Consider the following 20,034-nt stretch of genomic DNA (forward strand, 5'->3'; position numbering starts at 1 on the left):
ATGCTAAAATCCGTTACTATAATTGTTCAAATGAATGTAAAATAGCCTACTTGAAAAACTCTATACATTACAGAGAATCATTACTGATAAACCCAACAATGTAAAAACTAGTAAGTGGTATAGTAAGTGTAAATGGAAAACGCAAGCCTAGGGACATAGGAAACATAGTGCTGTAAAATGTGTTAAATTATTATTTTAATCAACTTAAATATGCTTAGAGTTCAAATGGTGTTATTTATGACTAAGACAGCTTTCAAATGGATATTGTTCTACATTTTAAGGCAGTAAGATAATGATCTTAGGACACAAAAGGCACTGAAACCCAGGAATGACCCAAATAGGTGCAGAATACCATCTTAAAATTGTTTGCTAAATATTGTCATACAGCATTCACACACAAACGAATAAACTTTACTCTTCACAAATTTAAAAAAGTTCAAAACTGATTTAGATTTTAAGTGAAAGTCAAAATTGTCACGTTTTATAGTACAGCCATTGCATTCCTCCTTAAAATACACTGTTTTGGACCTTATAAATAACCCCCCATCCCCATAACTCATATTTATAATTTTTAAAGATCCATTTGTATGGCATTTTCTCCACTTACCGTTTTCCAGTAAATGTAACATAATAACTTATATTAATAATCCAAGATCTCTGATGAAATATATCATATTTCATTCACATAATTTGACATTATTAACCATTTCTAAAAAATAAAACAAAAAGACCAGACAGAACAAGTGTTGGCTCAGTTTATTCAGCTCTTTCACCAGATACTTAAACTCACTGACAAACATTGCGAAAAGCGACTAGCATTTATTTTACAGCTGAGAAATTTTCTCTTCCACATGTGCTTTATAGTCCATGAAATAGGTAGTGTTTTCCATTTGACATGATAATTTTTGAAAAATAGCTATTTAGTCTCACAACATTAAAAATTTCACAAAATGTTAGCTTTCACAAGATGAAAGACAAGTTATTTAAAGACTTTCACAAAATTGGACTGAGGGACAGGAGAGGAAAACAGAACTTTACTTGGACACGTCATCAAATTTAGGCTCTGTAAACACAAAAAGGGAAAATGTTAGATAAATGACAAAATTCAACTTTAGGACAAATGCAGTAACAAACAAAACTAAATTTCAGACCTAAAACAAATGCCACAACTACAAACTGTCATGAAACAGCATTGTGTGAACCAATCTAGAGGAGTGTTGAAACAGACATAATTTCTTAAGCAATTAGCTTTAATGTTCGGTTAACACACCATGGAATTTGAATTCTGGGAAGGAAGTCAGATCACCACCACCGTACAACCGCTGCAGTTTGCCTATTTCATCAGCAAGAGCCTTCTGATACTCTGGACCGGCATCAACTAGACCAGTGGCACTGAGAAAACATGAAAATAATTATACACTTAATTATAATGCAAGATTAAACACAATATAAGAGCAGCAAAATCGAACGTGAGAGTATGATAGTAAAACACCATGTACCCGCTTTTTGTTGAGTATGCACGAATTGAATCTAGGAAAAGTTTCTGAATGGGATCCAATCCAGCTGACAATCACAGGAAACACATCAATTAATAAATGCTTATATCATCTATAAATTACAGACAAGCATATAGATGCCAGAATCCTTGATGTCTTGCACATTAAGGAAGAAATAAGTCTTCTTTAACCCTCATGCATGAGAAGAGTGCCTGGTGTGAAGGCTAGATCTAGTGAACTAAAGAAAACCGAGTAAAGGAGAAGGTCAGGCGGTGAGTAACTAGGACAGAGGTTGCATCTACTGAAATGAAAAGGAAGCATTTCATTTCATAAGTGATGAGCCATTGTGTAATAACCATAAATAAATGCCCATCAAACATACTGATTATTAATTCAAGCAGTTGTCGTACATTCTTAATTTTGCATCTGGTAATAAACTGTCGCTTCCCTTCCACATACAGCAAACAGTGCAATCTCAAATCTCACTCAATGCACCATACACCACATTGGGAAAGTGGGTAAGGAACAGTGGGCATTTCATATTTAACGTTGACATTTAAACCACAGTACACAGGATAAGATAAGAGGATAATTAACCGATTACTGATATCATGCGACCCCCTGGGAAGAAAAGTGAGACAGTGACAAAGAAAGTGCGTTTGGGTGAGGAGAGGGCAACGGGAAAGAAAGATAAGGTCAAAGTACATTTACATGTTACCATACTCGTACTGTTAAGAAAAAACAAAGTAGTCAACAGCATAGAAGTGCATCACATGTGGTGACATCAGTGCCGCTGTGGTAACTTTAACATTAACAAGAAAGAAAACATTTGTTTTGACAAAGTGACATTTTCCATTAACACTAAGAAAGCATGAAAAATGTAGCGTCATCTTTACCGATGGGTGGGGGTGGGGGTGGTACACAGATTAAAAAAAGGTACTATTTATTTGTAAATAATAGGGCTGTCAATTAAATCATCAAATCAACATTATTATTGAATTACATGATATGCTGATTAATGAACAATTTAATGACATCACTCCGTAAGACTAAGTACTGAATAAAGTGGCTTTAGAAGTCAATAAAAAAAAAAACTTTAATTTCTAAATCATTAAATTAAACCTATATTCAGCATCAATCTATTATGTCTGTTTACCCGTTGTAGACTTAGGGGCTATTCACACAGGGCCATATGTACTTTTTTTTAAATTGTTGGTCTATATACATGTGCTAAACAGATGTGTCTTGTGACGTCCCTAACTGTTTTTTAGCACCTTGCGCCCATGAGCGTCTCTTGCACTGCGTCGATGACGCTATGGGGAACGACCCTCCACGAGAACCAGCGTCCAATCACGGCAAAACGCAGCAGCGGGTCAGGCTGGGGCTGCTTTACACATGATGTCTGTGTTACAAGAATACCGAGCCAATCTACTGAAGGATTTGGACCAGGGTCAGGGTCTCTCCCCTGATGCAGTGGACGAGCTGCGCTGCACCACAGATCTGGCTCTTCGGGCCACCAAACAAACCGCTGCAAGGTCGTTTGACGGCCACAGAGAGACATCTGTGGGTGAACCTGGCTGAAGAGGGTTTTCTCAGACAGTGGTGGAAAAGTTCAGAGAGGTGAAGGCGCACTCGGCTGCATTTAAATCTTGCATTCCGCTGCGAACCGAATCCACGCACAGACAGCCAGGGGGTCCTGGCCCATCCCGGTTTGAGGATCGGAGACAGGGCCAGAGGTTCAGCGTCGCCTCTCTATTCGAGGAAGAAGAAGGATCTGAGGGAGGTGATCAAGCACAGGCGCTCTCAGCATCAGTGAAGGATCCCCTTCCACTGAGGGTGAATAACAACCACCCTCTCCTCTCTTCTCTCCCCCACTTCTTCACCCCTGGCGCTTCTTACATCAGGCCTGAGGCTGGACATGTGATGATTTTTTCCTTCAATACGGAACCCTTCTGAAGGTCTGGCGTCGGGCTTGGTAGTGAGTGCGCCCTTTTTAGCTTTTGGCTGGTAGGCCTTTCTGAGAAAAATGTTTAGGCCACCGCTCTACGAGCAGCGGGATGATCTTGGTAGGTCTAATTAAAAAGATGGTTAAACAATAGACCTCGGATCCCTGTTTAGAAAGTATTAAGGGGTGTGTTTGATAGGAAGTTAATAATAGGATTACGAAATAGGACCCTGAAGTTCCCACTTTATAGGTAGGCTTGCATACCTTTTCATAGGCCTCCTCTTGTGTTAGAGTCATCAGGTTTATGTAGTAGGTAGTGCCAATCTGTGGTCACCCAGTAGTGTACAGGTTGGCTTTATCTCATTGATAATTCTCTAATGAGGCCACTGTGCACATAAGCTTCAAACAGATCAATTGGGTTTAGTGTGAGATGGCTTCCTCCCATTTGGGGGTTATTCTTCTGAGGCCACCGCTTTGTAAAAAAAGCTCCAGATAGACCAAAACACCAAGCGTCGGTCCTCGTCGGGCCACCTTGATAGCCATCTTGTATTTATATAGCAGGTCTCCTCTCACTTTAGAGAATTGTTTTAATGAGACTATAGCTTTGAACTTCAGACATATGATATTCAGGTGTGTGCTTCAATATCTGACTTAGGCATGTGTACTAGGAGTTTTTGGAGGCAATCTGCTAGAAGCAGCCTCACCCCGAGCCCCTCAGTATCTGAGTGTAGGCTCTTTAGAGCTAGAGCCCTTCAGTTCATCTTCTGTAAGGTCTAGTTTCCCTGGTACTGGCCTCCTTTTACTATTAGAGTCGTCTAGCCTAGGCCTGACTTTGCATTTGGCGATAAATGCTAGTGGATGTTAAGGGCAAGTATAAATAGCAGCATAGGTAGCAGGCTATTTTCTGGGCGTTGTCAGGCCTTTCTCTCTCTGAAAGGAGAGAGTAGGCAGCAGTGTGCTGAGGCCTCCGCTCTTCAGAGCTGAATTAGTAGCTAGAACCATCTAGCTTGGCCTTAAGTTGGTTTCTCTCTAGGCTCCTTGAATTCAATTTGAAGTCTCAAGGTTACATGTCGTTGGCCTCCTGAGACCTCCATTTCCCTTGGGCTTAGCAGAGAAACAATGAAACTGTCTTGTAAATCACAAGATAAATAAAAAAATTATCAAGGTTATGCTGGTAGTACTGCCCTTGTTAGGGTCATGATTAAATTGTTTTTGCTACCCACAGCTTTAGTTCATTCACCCTGCACAACTGGGGCTGGGGCTGAGCCTAAGCACTGCCATGGGCTGACGCTGTTGACAATTGAAGCTGCAGGCCTTTCTATAGGCCTCCTTGATAGTCAGGTAGCGTAAGATTGTACTCCCCTTGTTTAAAGGGTCGATAGCACTTCTCCTGAGTACACTGCCTGTTGGCAATGCAAACTAGGAAAACCAGGCCCACAGAATTTCTGTGAGAACACCTAAGATGTCTGAGGTTAGTATTGCAAACAAGTGTAGCTATCAAGTAATCAGGCCCTCACAGGCCGCGTTGAAGGCGGCTCCACCAACGAGTTGGATGTTTAGCAATAACTGATCATCATGTTGCAGGCTCCCTTAGAGCCTCCCTGATTCTAGCCCAGAGCCTGGTCAAAATCTCACAAGGCCTTCCTGTTAGATAAGCACTAGAGCTGGAGGTGCTCCCCTTATTAGAGTTCCTTGATTAAAGTGCCCAGCCTCCACAATGCTTCAAAGCACTGTTTAGATCCAGGATTGAGTAGAGTTACTGCATCTTTGGTGGCATCACTTTGGTGGCATATGGGGTTGACTTTAGTCCCCCTCAGAAAGTGACTGGGCGGGACTCCTTTTGGACTCCCTGGCCATATTCCCTTAAAGGAACCCCTTCCATGGAAGCTGTTGGTTCCAAGCTTTTGAGTGGCCTTGGTAGGACTTCGTTGTTTCTGAGGCGTCTTTGAGGCATATTGCTTGGGCAGTGGTCGTAGAGAATAATGTCACTAACCCTATGTGACCCGAAGGGGGAGTGCTTTTTGGCATTTCAGTGAAACTGCCTTTTCTGATTTTCTGTCACAGCCATAATTGGCATGCATTCCCCTCAGCATGGTGGGTTTGTATATCGTTCCCCATAGCGTCATCGATGCAGTGCGAGTTCCCATTCGAAAGGGAACGTCTCAGGCTACGATTGTAACCTATGTTCCCTGAGAACAGGGAACGAGACACTGCTTCTTTTTGCCATGCCTCTGGGATATCTGCTGAACAGTCCCTTCAGATGATAAGTGGGTGACATGTTCTCTAGGCGCCCCTTTTATACTTCCGGGTCGCACTAGTAGTTACGTCATAGGCTGTCGCCGGTCAATAACGATTGCCGTGATTGAATAAGCTTTCAGACACCGGTTCACGTGGAGGGCGTTCCCCATTGCGTCATCGACGCAGTATCTCGTTCCCTATTCTCAGGGAACATAGGTTACAGTCGTAACCTGAGATATTTAAATTCATTATTCCACAAGTTTTTAAGAATTAAATGTACAAAAATTAATGCTAAATTGATGGCCAAAAAAATTATTAGAACTTCAACTTGATTAAATGTGATGTCACATGTTTTTATCAAATAACTGTACAAAATTTGTTAAATTGACAGCCCTAGTAAATACAGTTACATTTGAGGAGCACTGGGTCAAAAACACAAGGACTTAAAATGCAAGGACTAAATGACGACAAAAGATATCAACGAGAGAAGCAATGGAAGACAGGAGCAGGATACAAGAGGTCAAAACATTTAACAATGAATAAGTGAATAAACAGAAATGAAAGAAAAGAAAGAGACGAAAACAGATGAGTGTAGAAGAGTTGCAAAAATAAAGAATATGCACGGCATAACACGAGAGTCAAAACGTTAAAAACAAACATATATAATGAATACATGCATGAAGACGGATGACGGATGGGAAGACTGGCTATGTTCATGGACTGAAAACCAGGGCATAGACTTAAAATACACCATCAAAATTCTTCAAGACAAATGGTGTGCTGTCTCTGCCCCAGCTTAGAAAATGAATATAGCCCTGAATGAGTAACTTGAGTCTAGGTTTCTGCTGTGATGTTGCTGCCATTAGGGGTGTAACGGTTTCTAAAGGTACAGATTGTATCAGGGTTCTGGTGTCACAGTTTTACAGTTCAATACAGTAAATAAGAATTAAAAAAATTTCTTATGACCATGACACTTGTATTAGGGTCACATGAAGTACTACACCATGTACCACACCACAAAGGTTTAATTATCCAGTACTTGATCTAATTATGTAAATCAATTACTTGCTTACCCTATAGGATTTTGTTTATGTAAGGTAAATCACAATTACAATTCACATATATTGTTTATATTCTCAGAGGCGTTCTTAGGTGTGAGTAATGAATACAAAAATATGCTAAATGTATACTGAACTGTAGGTGTTTCATGAACCGTTTCACCCCTAAAAGCTTTTTGCATGTATGCTATGCACTAACACATATGCAATGACACACTGTATTTGTAACTGTAATAAAAAGGTAAAAAACCTGTATTGTGATTACATCTTTACCATTAACATTACAAATGTGTATGTGTAAAGCCCGTAACCAAAATTGAGAAGCAAAAAAAACTGCTGTAAAAAAATAGCTTTATCCCAATATATGAAAGGGGGTTATAGGGGGATATGGTGTGTACCCTCAGGCGTCTCCACAACTTCTGCTGGAACTTCAGTAGCATCTGTGATCACAGGGGCAGAATCTACTAGCTCTTCAGCAGGAGCTGCCTCTGCAACCGGCTCAATAGGGGCCGCTTCTGCAACAACTTCACTGACAGCTTCAACAACTTCAGCTATTGCTTCTTGGACAGGGGCTTCTTCTGTAGATACGGCTTCAGAAGCTAATGCAGCAGGAGCTTCGGCTGCAGGAGCAGCGGCTTCAACTACAGGGGCAGCGGCTTCAACTTCAGGGGAAGCGGCTTCAACTTCAAGGGCAGCTGCTTCAACTTCAGGGGAAGCGGCTTCAACTACAGGGGCAGCAGCTTCAACTTCAGGTACAACCGTTTCAGCTGCAGGGGCAGCGGCTTCGACTACAGGAGCTTCAGCTGCAGGGGCAGCGGCTTCAACTACAGGAGCTTCAGCTGCAGGAGCAGCGGCTTCAACTACAGGAGCTTCAGCTGCAGGGGCAGCGGCTTCAACTACAGGAGCTTCAGCTGCAGGAGCAGCGGCTTCAACTACAGGAGCTTCAGCTGCAGGGGCAGCGGCTTCAACTACAGGAGCTTCAGCTGCAGGGGCAGCGGCTTCAACTACAGGAGCTTCAGCTGCAGGGGCAGCGGCTTCAACTACAGGTACAACCGTTTCAGCTGCAGGAGCAGCGGCTTCAACTACAAGAGCTTCAGCTGCAGGGGCAGCGGCTTCAACTACAGGAGCTTCAGCTGCAGGGGCAGCGGCTTCAACTTCAGGTACAATTGTTTCAGCTACAGGAGCAGCGGCTTCAACTACAGGTACAACCTTTTCAGCTGCAGGAGCAGCGGCTTCAGCTTGTGCTTCTGCTGCAGCAGGAGCTGCAGTGGCAGTTACAACTGGTTCAGGTGCAGCGGCAGCAGCAGATGCAGTTTCTGTAGAGGCAGCAGCAACTGAAGCTGCAACGTCCTTCTGGGGGAATTCCACAAATGATTTGTGCTGGACAAGTTTTTCTATATCGAAGTATGTTTTTGGTGCTGCTTTTTCTAGGATGGAGGGGGAAGGAGGGCAAACATAAAAAATGTAATCATTTTATTCATCACATGCATTATCAGGCTGAATGGAGACCGCTAAATTCATTCAGCAAAATAACTCACCCAGTTTCTTCAACAATAAAGGCAGATGAGCATCCACTGAGGTGGTGGAGCTTTAAACACCTTATAACCTGACTGATGCAAGTCAAATCTGAACTACGGCTAATAAAAAGGGGCCCTTTGACAAAAAAGTAATCTAAATACATTTCACATTCAGTAAAGCCTGTAAATATTCAGTATTTTATTTACACCCTTTCAGGGTGCTTTCACACTAGCACTTTTGGTGCGCACCCAGGTTCGATTGACATCGGAGTTTGGTTTGGATTATGTGAATGTTGTTTTCCGAACCTGGGTGCACACCCACGAACCGTACCCGAGTGGCGAGTACACAAAAATAAGGTGGTCTGGGGTACATTCCATGTGAACCCCAGTATGGTTTGCTGCTGATATGAATACAATCGTACTAAATCGCAGAAGTGAACTGCTGATTCGAAAAAACTGTGTTTGTGTGCATTTCACTGTATATCTAATTTCTCCTCACCTTCAGCAGAAGTGGACTACCACATTCTTTAGAGCATTTGCAGTACATTCACGGCAGACAGACGCAAGTGCTGTTAAGTGCTGATATTTTGAAAACAAAACCAAAGGTTCAAAAACCAAAATATAAAAGTGAGGCGAGCAACGCTATGCATTTTGCCGCCTTCTGTCGTCATTACCAAGCAACATGGGTAAACAGCAGCTGCATTGATAAAGCAATCGCACAGCGGTTCGGACCCAGATAATATAATGTGAACATAATCCAGTGAGGGCAGGGTGAGGGGGGAGCAATCGAACTGAGATTCAGACCAGGCAATAGAACCAAGTGTGAAAGCACCCTTAGTAAGACATAGCAATATCTTTATAATAATAATTTCAATGGAAAATTTCACATTACACACAAGTTAAAGTGCAGTAGATTAAATAATTATTCCATAATTACTGAAGCTAAAAGGCTCTATTCATAATGTTCTCACATTACCGTTATTTAAAGTATCGCCAGGAAACCAGAATCAGATGGCACAACTAATAAAACAATATATGGGAATTTGTGGTTAAACCTGATCAAATTGTAGTAACAGCACATAATAATCATTATTATTAAATATTGAGAAAGAAATATGAATAAATTTGTATTAATATTATTTATAATGCTTTTTTACATTTTAAAAATATGCTTTTTTATATTTGTGCAATGTTCATTACAAAACATGTTTTGTTCAGTTTTTTTTCCAACAAGAAGTCACTTGTTGGATTTTTGGCTTCACCAGATTCTCTTGAAGGAACAGAGGGAGTGGCTTCATGAAGGCTTTCCTGCAGTGCATTCTTTACCTCTAAATGTCAAGGTGACATATATAGGAAGTGAGGACGTCCACATATAGCACTAAGCATGTAAATATATGGCAGTGCAACACACAACAAGCTCTTTCTTAAGCCCTATGCCACTTGTAATGTCAGAGGAACATAGAGCACAGAAACATTTATGGATCATAGGTCATAGGTTATCTTCAAGAACACTATGTGACCAGTTTTACTTGTTTCAAAAATGCCCACAGAGAAAATAAAGCAAGAGAAAGACCAGGAGTTTCCTTTAAATTGTAATCAACATCCCAGCCTTGCAAAGGCATATTTGTGTTTTTTTTTGTGTAATATATTGGTAAGTTTATTAACAATATAGATGTGAGTCTGTTTGTTTTCAGGTAAAATAAAACGTATTTCTTACCTAAAATTGCATTTAAGTTAAATGGCAAAACTCACACATTTAACAAATGGACTGAGGTTGCATAAAACATTCCTCAGCAGACCTATTTGTCAATGCCTATAAAATTAATTTTCCATTTCAAAACCACTGTCAAGTAAAAATGTGTTTTCTGGTGTCAGTTCAAGCCTCAATAAATCCAATAACTTATGTACTGCACATATGTGCTGCTCGCACAAAAAATACAGTAGTCAACATTTGAAGTGGATCAAAAAAGTGCATTAAAGTTGTTCTAAGACAAGAGAGAGTATTGTTCAAAATTCATGTATAACTTTGATGAAAGGTTTTGATCTAGTTCAAATGTTGACTACTGTATGATGCTGGTACTACATTTTGATCTGTGATTGATATTATTTAGTTAAAAGTTTCAAACATCATAAATGTTGATGTTGCTGCTCCTGTAAACTGTAAAACAAATACATCTGTTTCTGAAACATAGTCATTAACTGGTTTCCACTTGTCCTCCTTGGATACACTTCAAATTGGATATAACAGCAATAGTTTATAATAAAAAAAAAAGTTAAACACATACCCTGTTATATCTGGAAAAAGTCTTTATCTTTTAATTGGTCACATATTATTTAGTATTAGGGCTAAATAAACTACTGCATTCTGTTCAAACATCTTAATAATACTACATGTCTGTCTGAACTATCCAATACGTAAGGGCCAGTCACTGCATTCATGCGGTCACACATTTTTGTATAGTGACCGCTAAACTGTATAAATGACTGTTCTTTGCAGTCTTTTTCTTCTCCTATAACAAAAAAAAAACTTTTCATTTTTTGTTTATGCATTTAATTCATCATTGCATTGAGGCCTGATCACCCTGTATGTGAATTTTAAACTGGTATAAGACTGGGAATTATGCAGAACAGAAAAATAAAAGTATTATAATAAAGTCAGAATGTTATAGATTAAAATAGGTTAAAAAATAATGACAACAATATTATGTCAATGGCAAAGAGTATGAACACTTTTGGCCACAAATTGAATATGCATATGTTTTTATGTATTTGCATGGTATTACTCCTACATGACAGTTAGAGAGAGGAACAACACACACAGAAACAACAGCTGAGGTCAGAGGACACGTTCCCTGAACCATTTGAACCTCAAATTCTCCCATGTATGGCATCGGAATCTGAAATACAGAGCGCTCCTCCCCCAAATGAATGACATGTTAAAACTGATATATGAAAGATTTACCTTTTTTGTACTTTTTGGACTTGCTGTCCCCAGATTTTGAGCAGAAAGCTACAGCAGGAGCTCTTCCGATGGAACTCAAGCCCTCCGCCTGCAGACACTAACAACAAGAGACACGCAAACACAACATAGATTTCAAAACACACAGAGAATCCCTATGAATAATCACAACCACCATTGTGTAGTTATATTTATAAAACCGTACGTCGTTTTCACAAATCTACTAATCTTTGCTGTGGTGTCAAAACACACGTGCCAGCAAAAAGTACATAGTGTTCTCACATTGGAAGTCTGTGAAGTTTACCAACACTCTTCAGTTTTTCCAGTGGACATTCAAACAAGTAAATGTTGGCAATTTTAGGTACATTTTCTAAAAACGAAAATATAGAAAAAGTTAAATAAAATAATAAAAATAATCATCAATTTTTTGAAACCCCTACATTTCACACTGTTACAGCTGCAGGGTTCTGTTGCATGATATCTGATTAACACCGTGTAAATACACTTTTTACTACTAGGAATATTTTCATGTAAATATCGTCGTGCATGTAAATACAGGACAATAGAATGTATTCATGCGTCGAGTCTGAGTGGATTAAATGCTTCAGTGAGCGACAGCCTGCATTAGCTTGTGTTCACAAGCGTACTACACATATTTCTCACAATTTTACACGTTTACAAAAATACTAGTTATAATATGTGCAAATGCACTATAACATTCATGCGTGCATATTTATAAAAAACAGCATTTTACCCTGAGAGATCCGAGTCGTCCTGCCCTAAGCAAAGAGGCTGCCATCTTTACAGTGGAAAGCCTATGAAGAAAAACAGCTGCATGATCAATGGTGACAACGTGTGATTTTAAAAATTTAACATCGACAATTTAAAGTTCGTGCATCTGCTAAGAACAATGAAACTGTTATTTTTGAAATTGTTACTAGAAATCAGAAATGTTATACAGCAGACAGCAAATACAATAGCTCACATTCACATTGATCAATGTTTGCTATGCACGTCATAAACAATATACAACAACCAAAATATATTCATGAGAATGACCTAGATGAGATGTTTTGTGTGTTTTGTCCATACTGGATCCATACAGTTACCTGACTGTGAAAAAAAATCAAAGCTCCAGGTTAAGGAATCTCCTCAAACGACTGCAACTCAACTCAAAAAAGATCCCAGTAAAGGAAAAAGAGTTAAGTACAACAAGTATGCTGGATGTACTGCTAAAGCACACTAAAGTACCGCCCTAGCATAATACATAACGAACACACCCCCTCTTAAACATCACCAATTAGAATTACATTATTGTAATCATGTCCAGTGCAAAAGAGGTGCTGGTTTTCGAATGTAACGATGAAAATTTTTAAGTAAAATAGAATACTAATAACTATTTTGTAAATATATATAACACAGAATTATTGTTCGTAGTGAAAGTGTATTATTTTGTACACTCGTAATGGCGGTCTCGCCATGCCACATTCCTGCTCGGTTATGTTGATGACGTATTAAACGCGCGACTGTCATTTCGCACGTGAGCGACAACCATGGCAGTAGTGTGTTCGAAGGGAGACTGGTTTGTTTCAAGCTGTTCTACTACTTTAGTTGCCATACACCTTAAACAGTCTAGGTGAGTAGCTGTATTTTAGACTGTCAGCTGTCTACATATTTCCAGCTCTTTATTTCAGATATGGTGAAAACTGGAGTGTCAGACTCAGCAGGATTTCTGCACTGTGATAGAGCAACCATCACTAAACGATTTAATTACAATGATCAGCATCATTTTCATTGACTGTTACCCGAAGTTTTGCATGTATCTGTACCGTGCTGCAAAGTTTTCCCAAGATGTCTCTTATTCGATTTTGCATCATCATATTGCACTATTTTCATGGTTTAGAATCATATTTGTGTGTGTGTGTGTGTGTGTGTGTGTGTGTATGTGTATGTGTGTATATATATATATATATATATATATATATATATATATATATATATATATATATATATATATATATATATATATATTATGAAGAGTTCAGATGCAAAAGCCTCTAAGTGCCATCTGAAATTTTCTTCTAGAATGATTATTTTTTATAAAGCTTGTATATTTAAGTTAAGTAATTTCACTTAAATGACAAATAATAGGTCATTTGCATTGCCATTTAAGTGAAATTATTGAACTTAAATATACAAGCTTGATAAAAATTATCATTCTAGAAGACAATTTCAGATGGCACTTAGAGGCTTTTGCATCTGAACTCTTCATATATATATATATATATATATATATATATATATATATATATATATAAGCATGAACATACTGTTACCTTAATATTTAATTCAAATCATTGTATTTCATGTCTAGAGTTGCTGCTTGCTTTATTGTTGTGCATTCATTTGCTTAATACACTTTGACTTTAAATGTATGTTTCAATATGTAGCCTAATGTTGTAGTCCAACATATATAGACTAGAAGAGATATAGAACACCTGTCACAACAATACATTTAGAAATAATGCATTTTTAAAGTCCATACATATCAGAAAATGAATAATCAATCAAGTGAGCATAGTCATTATCATATCAGCATGGTTATGTGCTATTAAATGTGTTGTTAAATATAAAAAAAATTATATTAATCATTTAAGAGGTCTTCATCATTGCTATTTTAGCATATTTTATTATCTCTCTATATTGTGTATTTGCTCCTTGTTTTAGTTTTTTGTACTCGTGCAAAAAAAATAAGTTAGTTTTCTTTTGACATTTTTCTGACAGAGAGCCGTTTGTGTTTGACTGTGCCAAAGCCGAGAAGAAACCAAAGGAAGCTGATGGTGGTGATAAAAGGTAAATGTAATACTTCTGATATGTGAGTTTGTTATTGTACTTCATAATTTGCTGGTGCAAAAATATCCTAAAATGAATATTTGTGAGTTGCAGTGCTGGAGATGGACCAGAGGAGAAGGACAGTGACAGGATTCTTGCGTTTGCTGCCTCAGCCTCTGGGAAGCATGTAGCGCTCACAGATGACCACAAACGTCTTGTTCTCTTCTGCACCGAGCCATCGTGGCAGTGCATTAGTACACGGTAACACACACTCATTCAAAAGTACTCACCATCACTCATATCATTCCAAACCTGTATGATTGAAGAATTTCCTGGACACACGTGGACTGTCCAAGATCTCTTTAATCAAGGGAAAATTATAGTAAAAAACAACAACTTGGAACTGATTTGGAACAACATGAGGTTGAGTAAATGAGGACAGAGTTTTTCTTTTTGGGTGAATGGTTTGTTTAAAGTGCCCCCATTTTGCTTTTTCAGATATCATCTTTCATGTAGTGAGTAATATAGCTGTTAATGTAAAATGTCTACAAATTATAAATAAATAAGATAAAGTTATCGTCTCCTAAAAGGAACCGATTCTAAACTGCCTTCAACGAGTCAATGGTAATTCCTGTCTTACTTCGTGCACAAACCCTATGTAGGTTTGAAACACATTTGCATAATGCCAGCCTATGGTCTTCATTGGCTGCCCGAGAGCATCGTCTATTTTGACCCTCAAACGCTGTAGTTGTAGTGTAGTTGAGGCCTGGAAGAGTTTGTGTTGCCGACTCAACACGCTGTTTTCTGCGCTGCCAAAGCAATTCCACTTTGCATGCACTTCCAAAGCATGAGGACTTGGACTTGAATTGATACGGTAAGACTGACACCGTTGTTACGGTTCATATCGCTGTGTGTTTACAAGTGCTGAGGAAGATCCAGAGCTGAAATTCAGGCGTTATGGTAATAGGCGTTTTGTTTCCAAACAGTCGACCAATCACACAGGTGGACCATCTGACCAATCAGAGCAGAGTAGGCTCTCGGAAAGAAGTGGTTTGATACTTAATTGAACCATTTCAGAAAGTGTGAGGAAAAGAGGTGATGCTGCAATGTATATTATGAGACAAAAAACTTTGATGGATGTAAACCTATTGAAGGAGCCTTCCAAAACAACATTAGGAACCTAGTAGCATAATAGGAGCACATTAATGGTAATATCTCTGTAAGGCTCTATGTAATTGTGTGGTTGTTTTGTTGTAGGTGGGTTGTGCGGCGATGCACGTCTCTTGTGTTTACTCAAGCTGAGGATGAAGTCTTTGTGGCTGATAAGTCTGGGGATGTATATTCATTCTCTGTTCTGGAGCCGCAGAAACCAGGAGAGCTGAAGCTGGGACATCTCTCCATGTTACTGGATGTGGTATGTTGTACACAAACATTAGGTGTAAGGACAGTTCAATTAGAGAAGGGAATATCGAATATTTCTTTAATGAAGTGCCAGTTTTTCACTGTGGAACTTAGTGCAGCACCTGAACGAAAATATGTAAAATTCACTTTTATTTTCACATAATTTGTGATGTTATTTATCTAATTAACTAGTACGGTTAACAGCTTTAAAAAAATGTGAGATTTTATATTATATTTTTTTTTTTCATTTACCTCTAGAAAAAGAAGTATATGAAAGCTTGTTTCCGCCACAAAAAAAAGAAAAAAAAGAATGATAATTGCGACTTTTTATCTCACAATTGCGAGTTTACATCTCGCAATTCTGACTTTATTTCTCAGAATTGGGAGATATAAAGTCAGAATTGCGTGAAATAAAGTCAGAATCCTGAGATATAAAGTCAGAATTGCGAGATATAAAGTCACAATTGCGTGTTATGAAGTCAGAATTCTGACTTTTTTTCTCGCAATTGCGACTTTATATCACGCAATTCTGACTTTATATCTCAGAATTCTGACTTTATATCATGCAATTCTGACTTTATAACACATAATTGCGAGTTTATGTCTCGCAATTCTGACATCTTTTCTCAGAATTGTGAGATATAAAGTCCAATTCTAAGGGGGAAAAAAAGACGGACTTTTTTTTTTTACCTTAAAATAGTTTATATCTCACAATTCTGACTTTATAACACGCAATTGCGACTTTATATCTTTATATATCTTTATACGCAATTGCATGTTATAAAGTCAGAATTGTGAGATATAAAGTCAGAATTGCGTGAAATAAAGTCAGAATTGCGTCTTATAAAGTCAGAATTCTGACTTTTTTTTCTCGCAATTGCGACTTTAGATCACGCAATTCTGACTTTTTTCTCACAATTCTGACTTTATAACACGCAATTGCGACTTTATATCATGCAATTCTGACTTTATATCTCCCAATTGCGTGATATAAAGTCAGAATTCTGAGATATAAAGTCAGAATTGCGTGATATAAAGTCGCAATTGCGAGAAAAAAAGTCAGAATTCTGACTTTATAACACGCAATTCTGACTTTATTTCACGCAATTCTGACTTTATATCTCGCAATTCTGAGAAATTCTGAGAAAGTCAAATCGCAATTGTGAGATAAATAGTCGCAATTATCTTCTTTTTTTTTTTGTGGCGGAAACAAGCTTCCATAGAAGTATTAAATGGCTGAAATATTTCTTTAATAAACTGCCAGTTTTTATTTAGGGGAGTTATTTCAGAATCCAAACAAAAAATCTAAAGATTCCCTTTTATTTTCACTTAATTATGGCATTATTTAGCTAATTAAACAAGTGATTCTCAGCTTTAAAAAAAAAGTGAGTTTAATATTTTATCCTCTACAGACTCTGTCTCCAGATGATAAATATATCATAACAGCGGACCGAGATGAGAAGATCAGAGTGAGCTTCCGGCGGTCACCCTACAACATTCAGGCTTTCTGTCTAGGGCACAGAGAGTAAGTGTGGACCGTGGGATGCAAGTGATATTACGCCTCATATGTTGTTCGCGCTTGTTCAAACATGTTTGATTTGTCATGCAGATTCGTCAGTGCATTGCTTGTGCCGGCAGGGCATCCTGACTGGCTTCTCTCTGGTTCAGGAGTAGGTGTTTTCCAGTTTACCTTTTCTTTACTGTTCTACTGTGATATTCTGTTGGGATAGTGATTGTAAGGGTGATATAAGTGTCTTAATACCGTAGGGCTGACATGGTTGTGTTCACAGGATGGCACAGTGAAGGTTTGGCATTATGAGACTGGCCGGCGGTTACACAGCGTTGACCTGAGGCAACTTGGCCTAGACTCTGAAAACTCAGACACAGAAAAGGTGGAGTCTGTTTGTTTTCAATCAGCCATTCGTACAGACATCACACTCAAGCTATGCACAATGTGTACTACAATCCAATTTTAATTGTAAAAAAAAAATCTTAATTTACATATTTTTACAAAACTGGGCTTTGTTTATTTTTAATATGCAAAATTCACAATATTGTAATGAAAATATTAGAAACCAAGGTGGTGAATTCTCCAGGTAAAAGAAAAAATAAAGAAAACTGCATGAATTTTTTTTTTCAGGACTGCATATTTTGATTCATGATGCAAACTTTTATGAAAAAATCTTTTAATTAGTAATTTAATTAATATATTGCATCATATTCATTTATATTTTAAAAATATGTAAATCAAATTATCATATTTTAACTACATGAAAACACATTAACATCATAAAGTGTTATGTAACAATATTTGTTAATGATATGATTGAATGTTTTTATTAATTACATCTACCTTTTTATTGCCATCCATCAAACCCTTTGAATTAAAATTGAACATTAATGAATGAAATATGTATGTATTAAAACAATCTAACTGAATTAAAATGCTAAAAAAGTAAACTGCAATGGTATTTCTTTTAAAAATGTTCTCCTAAACCGCTTTTTGTTTTCATTGAAGAACATACAGTTCTTGAAAGTTTTAGAATCACAAAGTGAACTGTGGTCGATTAATTGAATGTCTGCCCAGTTCATGTTATACAAGTTTGAAAACAAGTACCTTCGTCATAAATACAACAGAAATACTGGAAGAAATGTTTTAGATCTATTTTAGAACTAAATTATAATATAGGGGGCCTTTGATTTTTGGGACAATTCGAGTTCAACAGGTTAAGTGCCACTAGTATAAAGTGTTTATTTCCATTCAAGTCCAGGTGTGTTTATTTTGTATTTGTCACTGATCTCTTTTAAAGAGAGCTAATGTCACTGTGACTATCTTTGTATCTTCAGAGGTTTGCTGTCAGCAGGATCCTCAGTTCACCAGATGGGCGACACGTAGCTGTCCAGTGTGAGAGGTGCGTTTCATTTAATCAGATTTCTGCAGCGATCATCCTTCTAACTGGATTCTGGGAGAGTCTCAGTGACAACAATAGTATCACAAGTCAGAGGTTAATAAGGGCTTTATCATATCCCTCTGTGTAGATTGCCCTCAGTTCAGCTCTTCATGGTGGATTCTGGGACGGAGGGAAGCCTGAACCCTGCCGAGACTCTCGCTCTTCCTCTTGCCCCCTGGGACGTGACCTTTGATTCGCAAAGCCAACTGTGGGTCTTGCTGGAGAGTGAAGACTTGAATGTGCTGCTGTATCGATACTCAGAGCAGAACTGGAAGGTCCATACATGCTCTTCTGTGACTGTCTTTCCTTGTACTGAAGTCAACTCTTCTCTTACTAACCGCTTGTGCTTGTTTATAGCTGTGTGACTCAGAGACGCCTGAATTGAGGAGGGTCACTGAAGCTTTACAGATTCAGTGGAATGTCTTTCAAGGTGGGAATCAGTATAAAAGTCGTTCTTGTATTTACTTCATAAAACTCTGTAAAGATTTCCCAGCAAAAAGAAACCTGTATTTCGACCTAAAGGTGGACATTTTTACAAAAAAAAAGCCTAAAAAGTATAAACTATCAATCAGATGGCAGAAGGCATGTAGTAGATTGTAGGTTTTCAGCGAAGTTTTGATCATGTTTATAATTTAGAGGCCTTCGAGAATCATTAGTCAAATAAGATACAGTAGGCTTCATAGGGTTAATGTATATTTCCCTCGTCCTCTCTTCACAGGTTCTGTGGGACTGGAGAGTCCGTTTAAGCACCTGTATAAGGTGAACTTCGACAACATGGCGTCATATTTGCAAAAGAAGCAGGAAAGGCTGGAACAGGAGACTAAGAAGAGAGCAACAGCGAACGGCTCTAAACCCAATAAAAGAAGTAAAACAGAGAGCGTTGCTGTGCCTCAAAACACCAGCTGAGAGAACGCCGTGCTTTATGTGATATAAACAGTTAATTCACAATGACTGATTTTTTTCATTCATTCGACATTCAGTAAAGCCTTTCAGTGTGAACTACCTGGTCTCTATCTGAAGGGTGAGTTGCTGTGTTAAGCTTTGGCCACTAGAGCGCACTATACTTTCAGTCACGCTCGTCACTTGGGACGTGGTACCATTTCATCGAGGACAGCAATGAACTGTTATAACACAATTCTGTTAAAAATGAGATTTTTGGCTTCAATTTTTTTTTTCAAGTTAGACTTTTATTTTTTGAGTAAAAGTGACTAAAAATCTGTACATCCTGTATAATGTTTATACTTTTACAAAACCAAATAAAAACACATATTTCATAGCTGAGCTGTACACGATTCAATTCCCTGAAAGATGCTTTGGATTTTCTGAGCAGATGGCCAAGATTTCACTCATTTCCCACATTTTACTGCCTCCTGAGGAAGATTCCAGCTGAAACAAACAAAGACGGGGTAGGTTTTGCTGTAAAGATAACACCAATAATAATGGTAGCACCTTATTTTACAGCCCTGTTCCGTATGTACATACTATATTATAGCAATTGCAATAACTGAGTAGGCCTATTGACTAGATTTCTAACCCTGAACCTAAACCTAACTGTAGTTACCTTATATTACCAGTACTTTCTTGGGTAACTACACTGTAAGTACACTGGAAAATAAAGTGTAACCATAATAACTATT

The 20,034-nt window shown here is 38.2% G+C and overlaps 3 protein-coding genes across 4 annotated transcripts in view; 1 reads left to right on the forward strand and 2 right to left on the reverse strand.

The window, feature by feature from the left end:
- Positions 1 to 741: 741 nt before the first annotated feature.
- LOC308692313 (uncharacterized protein) lies at positions 742 to 12,689 on the reverse strand. The gene is made up of 7 exons (XM_081368192.1): positions 12,323 to 12,689; positions 11,968 to 12,028; positions 11,217 to 11,313; positions 7,136 to 8,164; positions 1,500 to 1,563; positions 1,271 to 1,392; positions 742 to 1,063 (listed from the first exon to the last, which is right to left on the reverse strand). Exons 2-7 carry the CDS (start codon positions 12,010 to 12,012, stop codon positions 1,035 to 1,037), a joined length of 1,386 nt encoding a protein of 461 aa, XP_081224318.1. The 5' UTR covers positions 12,013 to 12,028; positions 12,323 to 12,689; the 3' UTR covers positions 742 to 1,034.
- wdr4 (WD repeat domain 4) lies at positions 12,509 to 19,673 on the forward strand. Its single transcript, XM_081368193.1, has 11 exons — positions 12,509 to 12,849; positions 13,998 to 14,066; positions 14,160 to 14,306; positions 15,303 to 15,459; positions 16,859 to 16,971; positions 17,056 to 17,116; positions 17,237 to 17,338; positions 18,294 to 18,358; positions 18,486 to 18,672; positions 18,755 to 18,827; positions 19,116 to 19,673. The coding sequence occupies exons 1-11, from the start codon at positions 12,767 to 12,769 to the stop codon at positions 19,301 to 19,303; spliced, it is 1,245 nt and encodes a 414-aa protein (XP_081224319.1). The 5' UTR covers positions 12,509 to 12,766; the 3' UTR covers positions 19,304 to 19,673.
- Positions 19,573 to 20,034, reverse strand: part of pde9aa (phosphodiesterase 9aa) — a 29,449-nt gene continuing 28,987 nt past the window's right edge. For both annotated transcript variants that reach the window (XM_081368189.1, XM_081368190.1), the window contains exon 19: positions 19,573 to 19,783. The gene's annotated coding sequence lies outside the window, so the exon portion shown is untranslated. The remainder of the gene's footprint in view (positions 19,784 to 20,034) is intronic.

This window comes from Scardinius erythrophthalmus (genome assembly GCF_964197995.2).
Source record: "Scardinius erythrophthalmus genome assembly, chromosome: 6".
Lineage (NCBI taxonomy): Eukaryota > Metazoa > Chordata > Actinopteri > Cypriniformes > Leuciscidae > Scardinius > Scardinius erythrophthalmus.

What these genes read in the sequence shown, in the direction of transcription:
- LOC308692313 (XM_081368192.1), bottom strand. Translation starts at nt 12,012, where the DNA reads ATGGCAGCCTCTTTGCTTAGGGCAGGACGACTCGGATCTCTCAGG. An exon ending in GCATACTCAACAAAAAGCGG is followed by an intron (nt 1,393 to 1,499) that starts GTACATGGTGTT and finishes ATGTTTTCTCAG; the next exon opens with TGCCACTGGTCTAGTTGATG. An exon ending in CCCAGAATTCAAATTCCATG is followed by an intron (nt 1,064 to 1,270) that starts GTGTGTTAACCG and finishes TTGTGTTTACAG; the next exon opens with AGCCTAAATTTGATGACGTG.
- wdr4 (XM_081368193.1), top strand. Translation starts at nt 12,767, where the DNA reads ATGGCAGTAGTGTGTTCGAAGGGAGACTGGTTTGTTTCAAGCTGTTCT. An exon ending in ATACACCTTAAACAGTCTAG is followed by an intron (nt 12,850 to 13,997) that starts GTGAGTAGCTGT and finishes TTTTTCTGACAG; the next exon opens with AGAGCCGTTTGTGTTTGACT. An exon ending in TCTCCATGTTACTGGATGTG is followed by an intron (nt 15,460 to 16,858) that starts GTATGTTGTACA and finishes TATCCTCTACAG; the next exon opens with ACTCTGTCTCCAGATGATAA.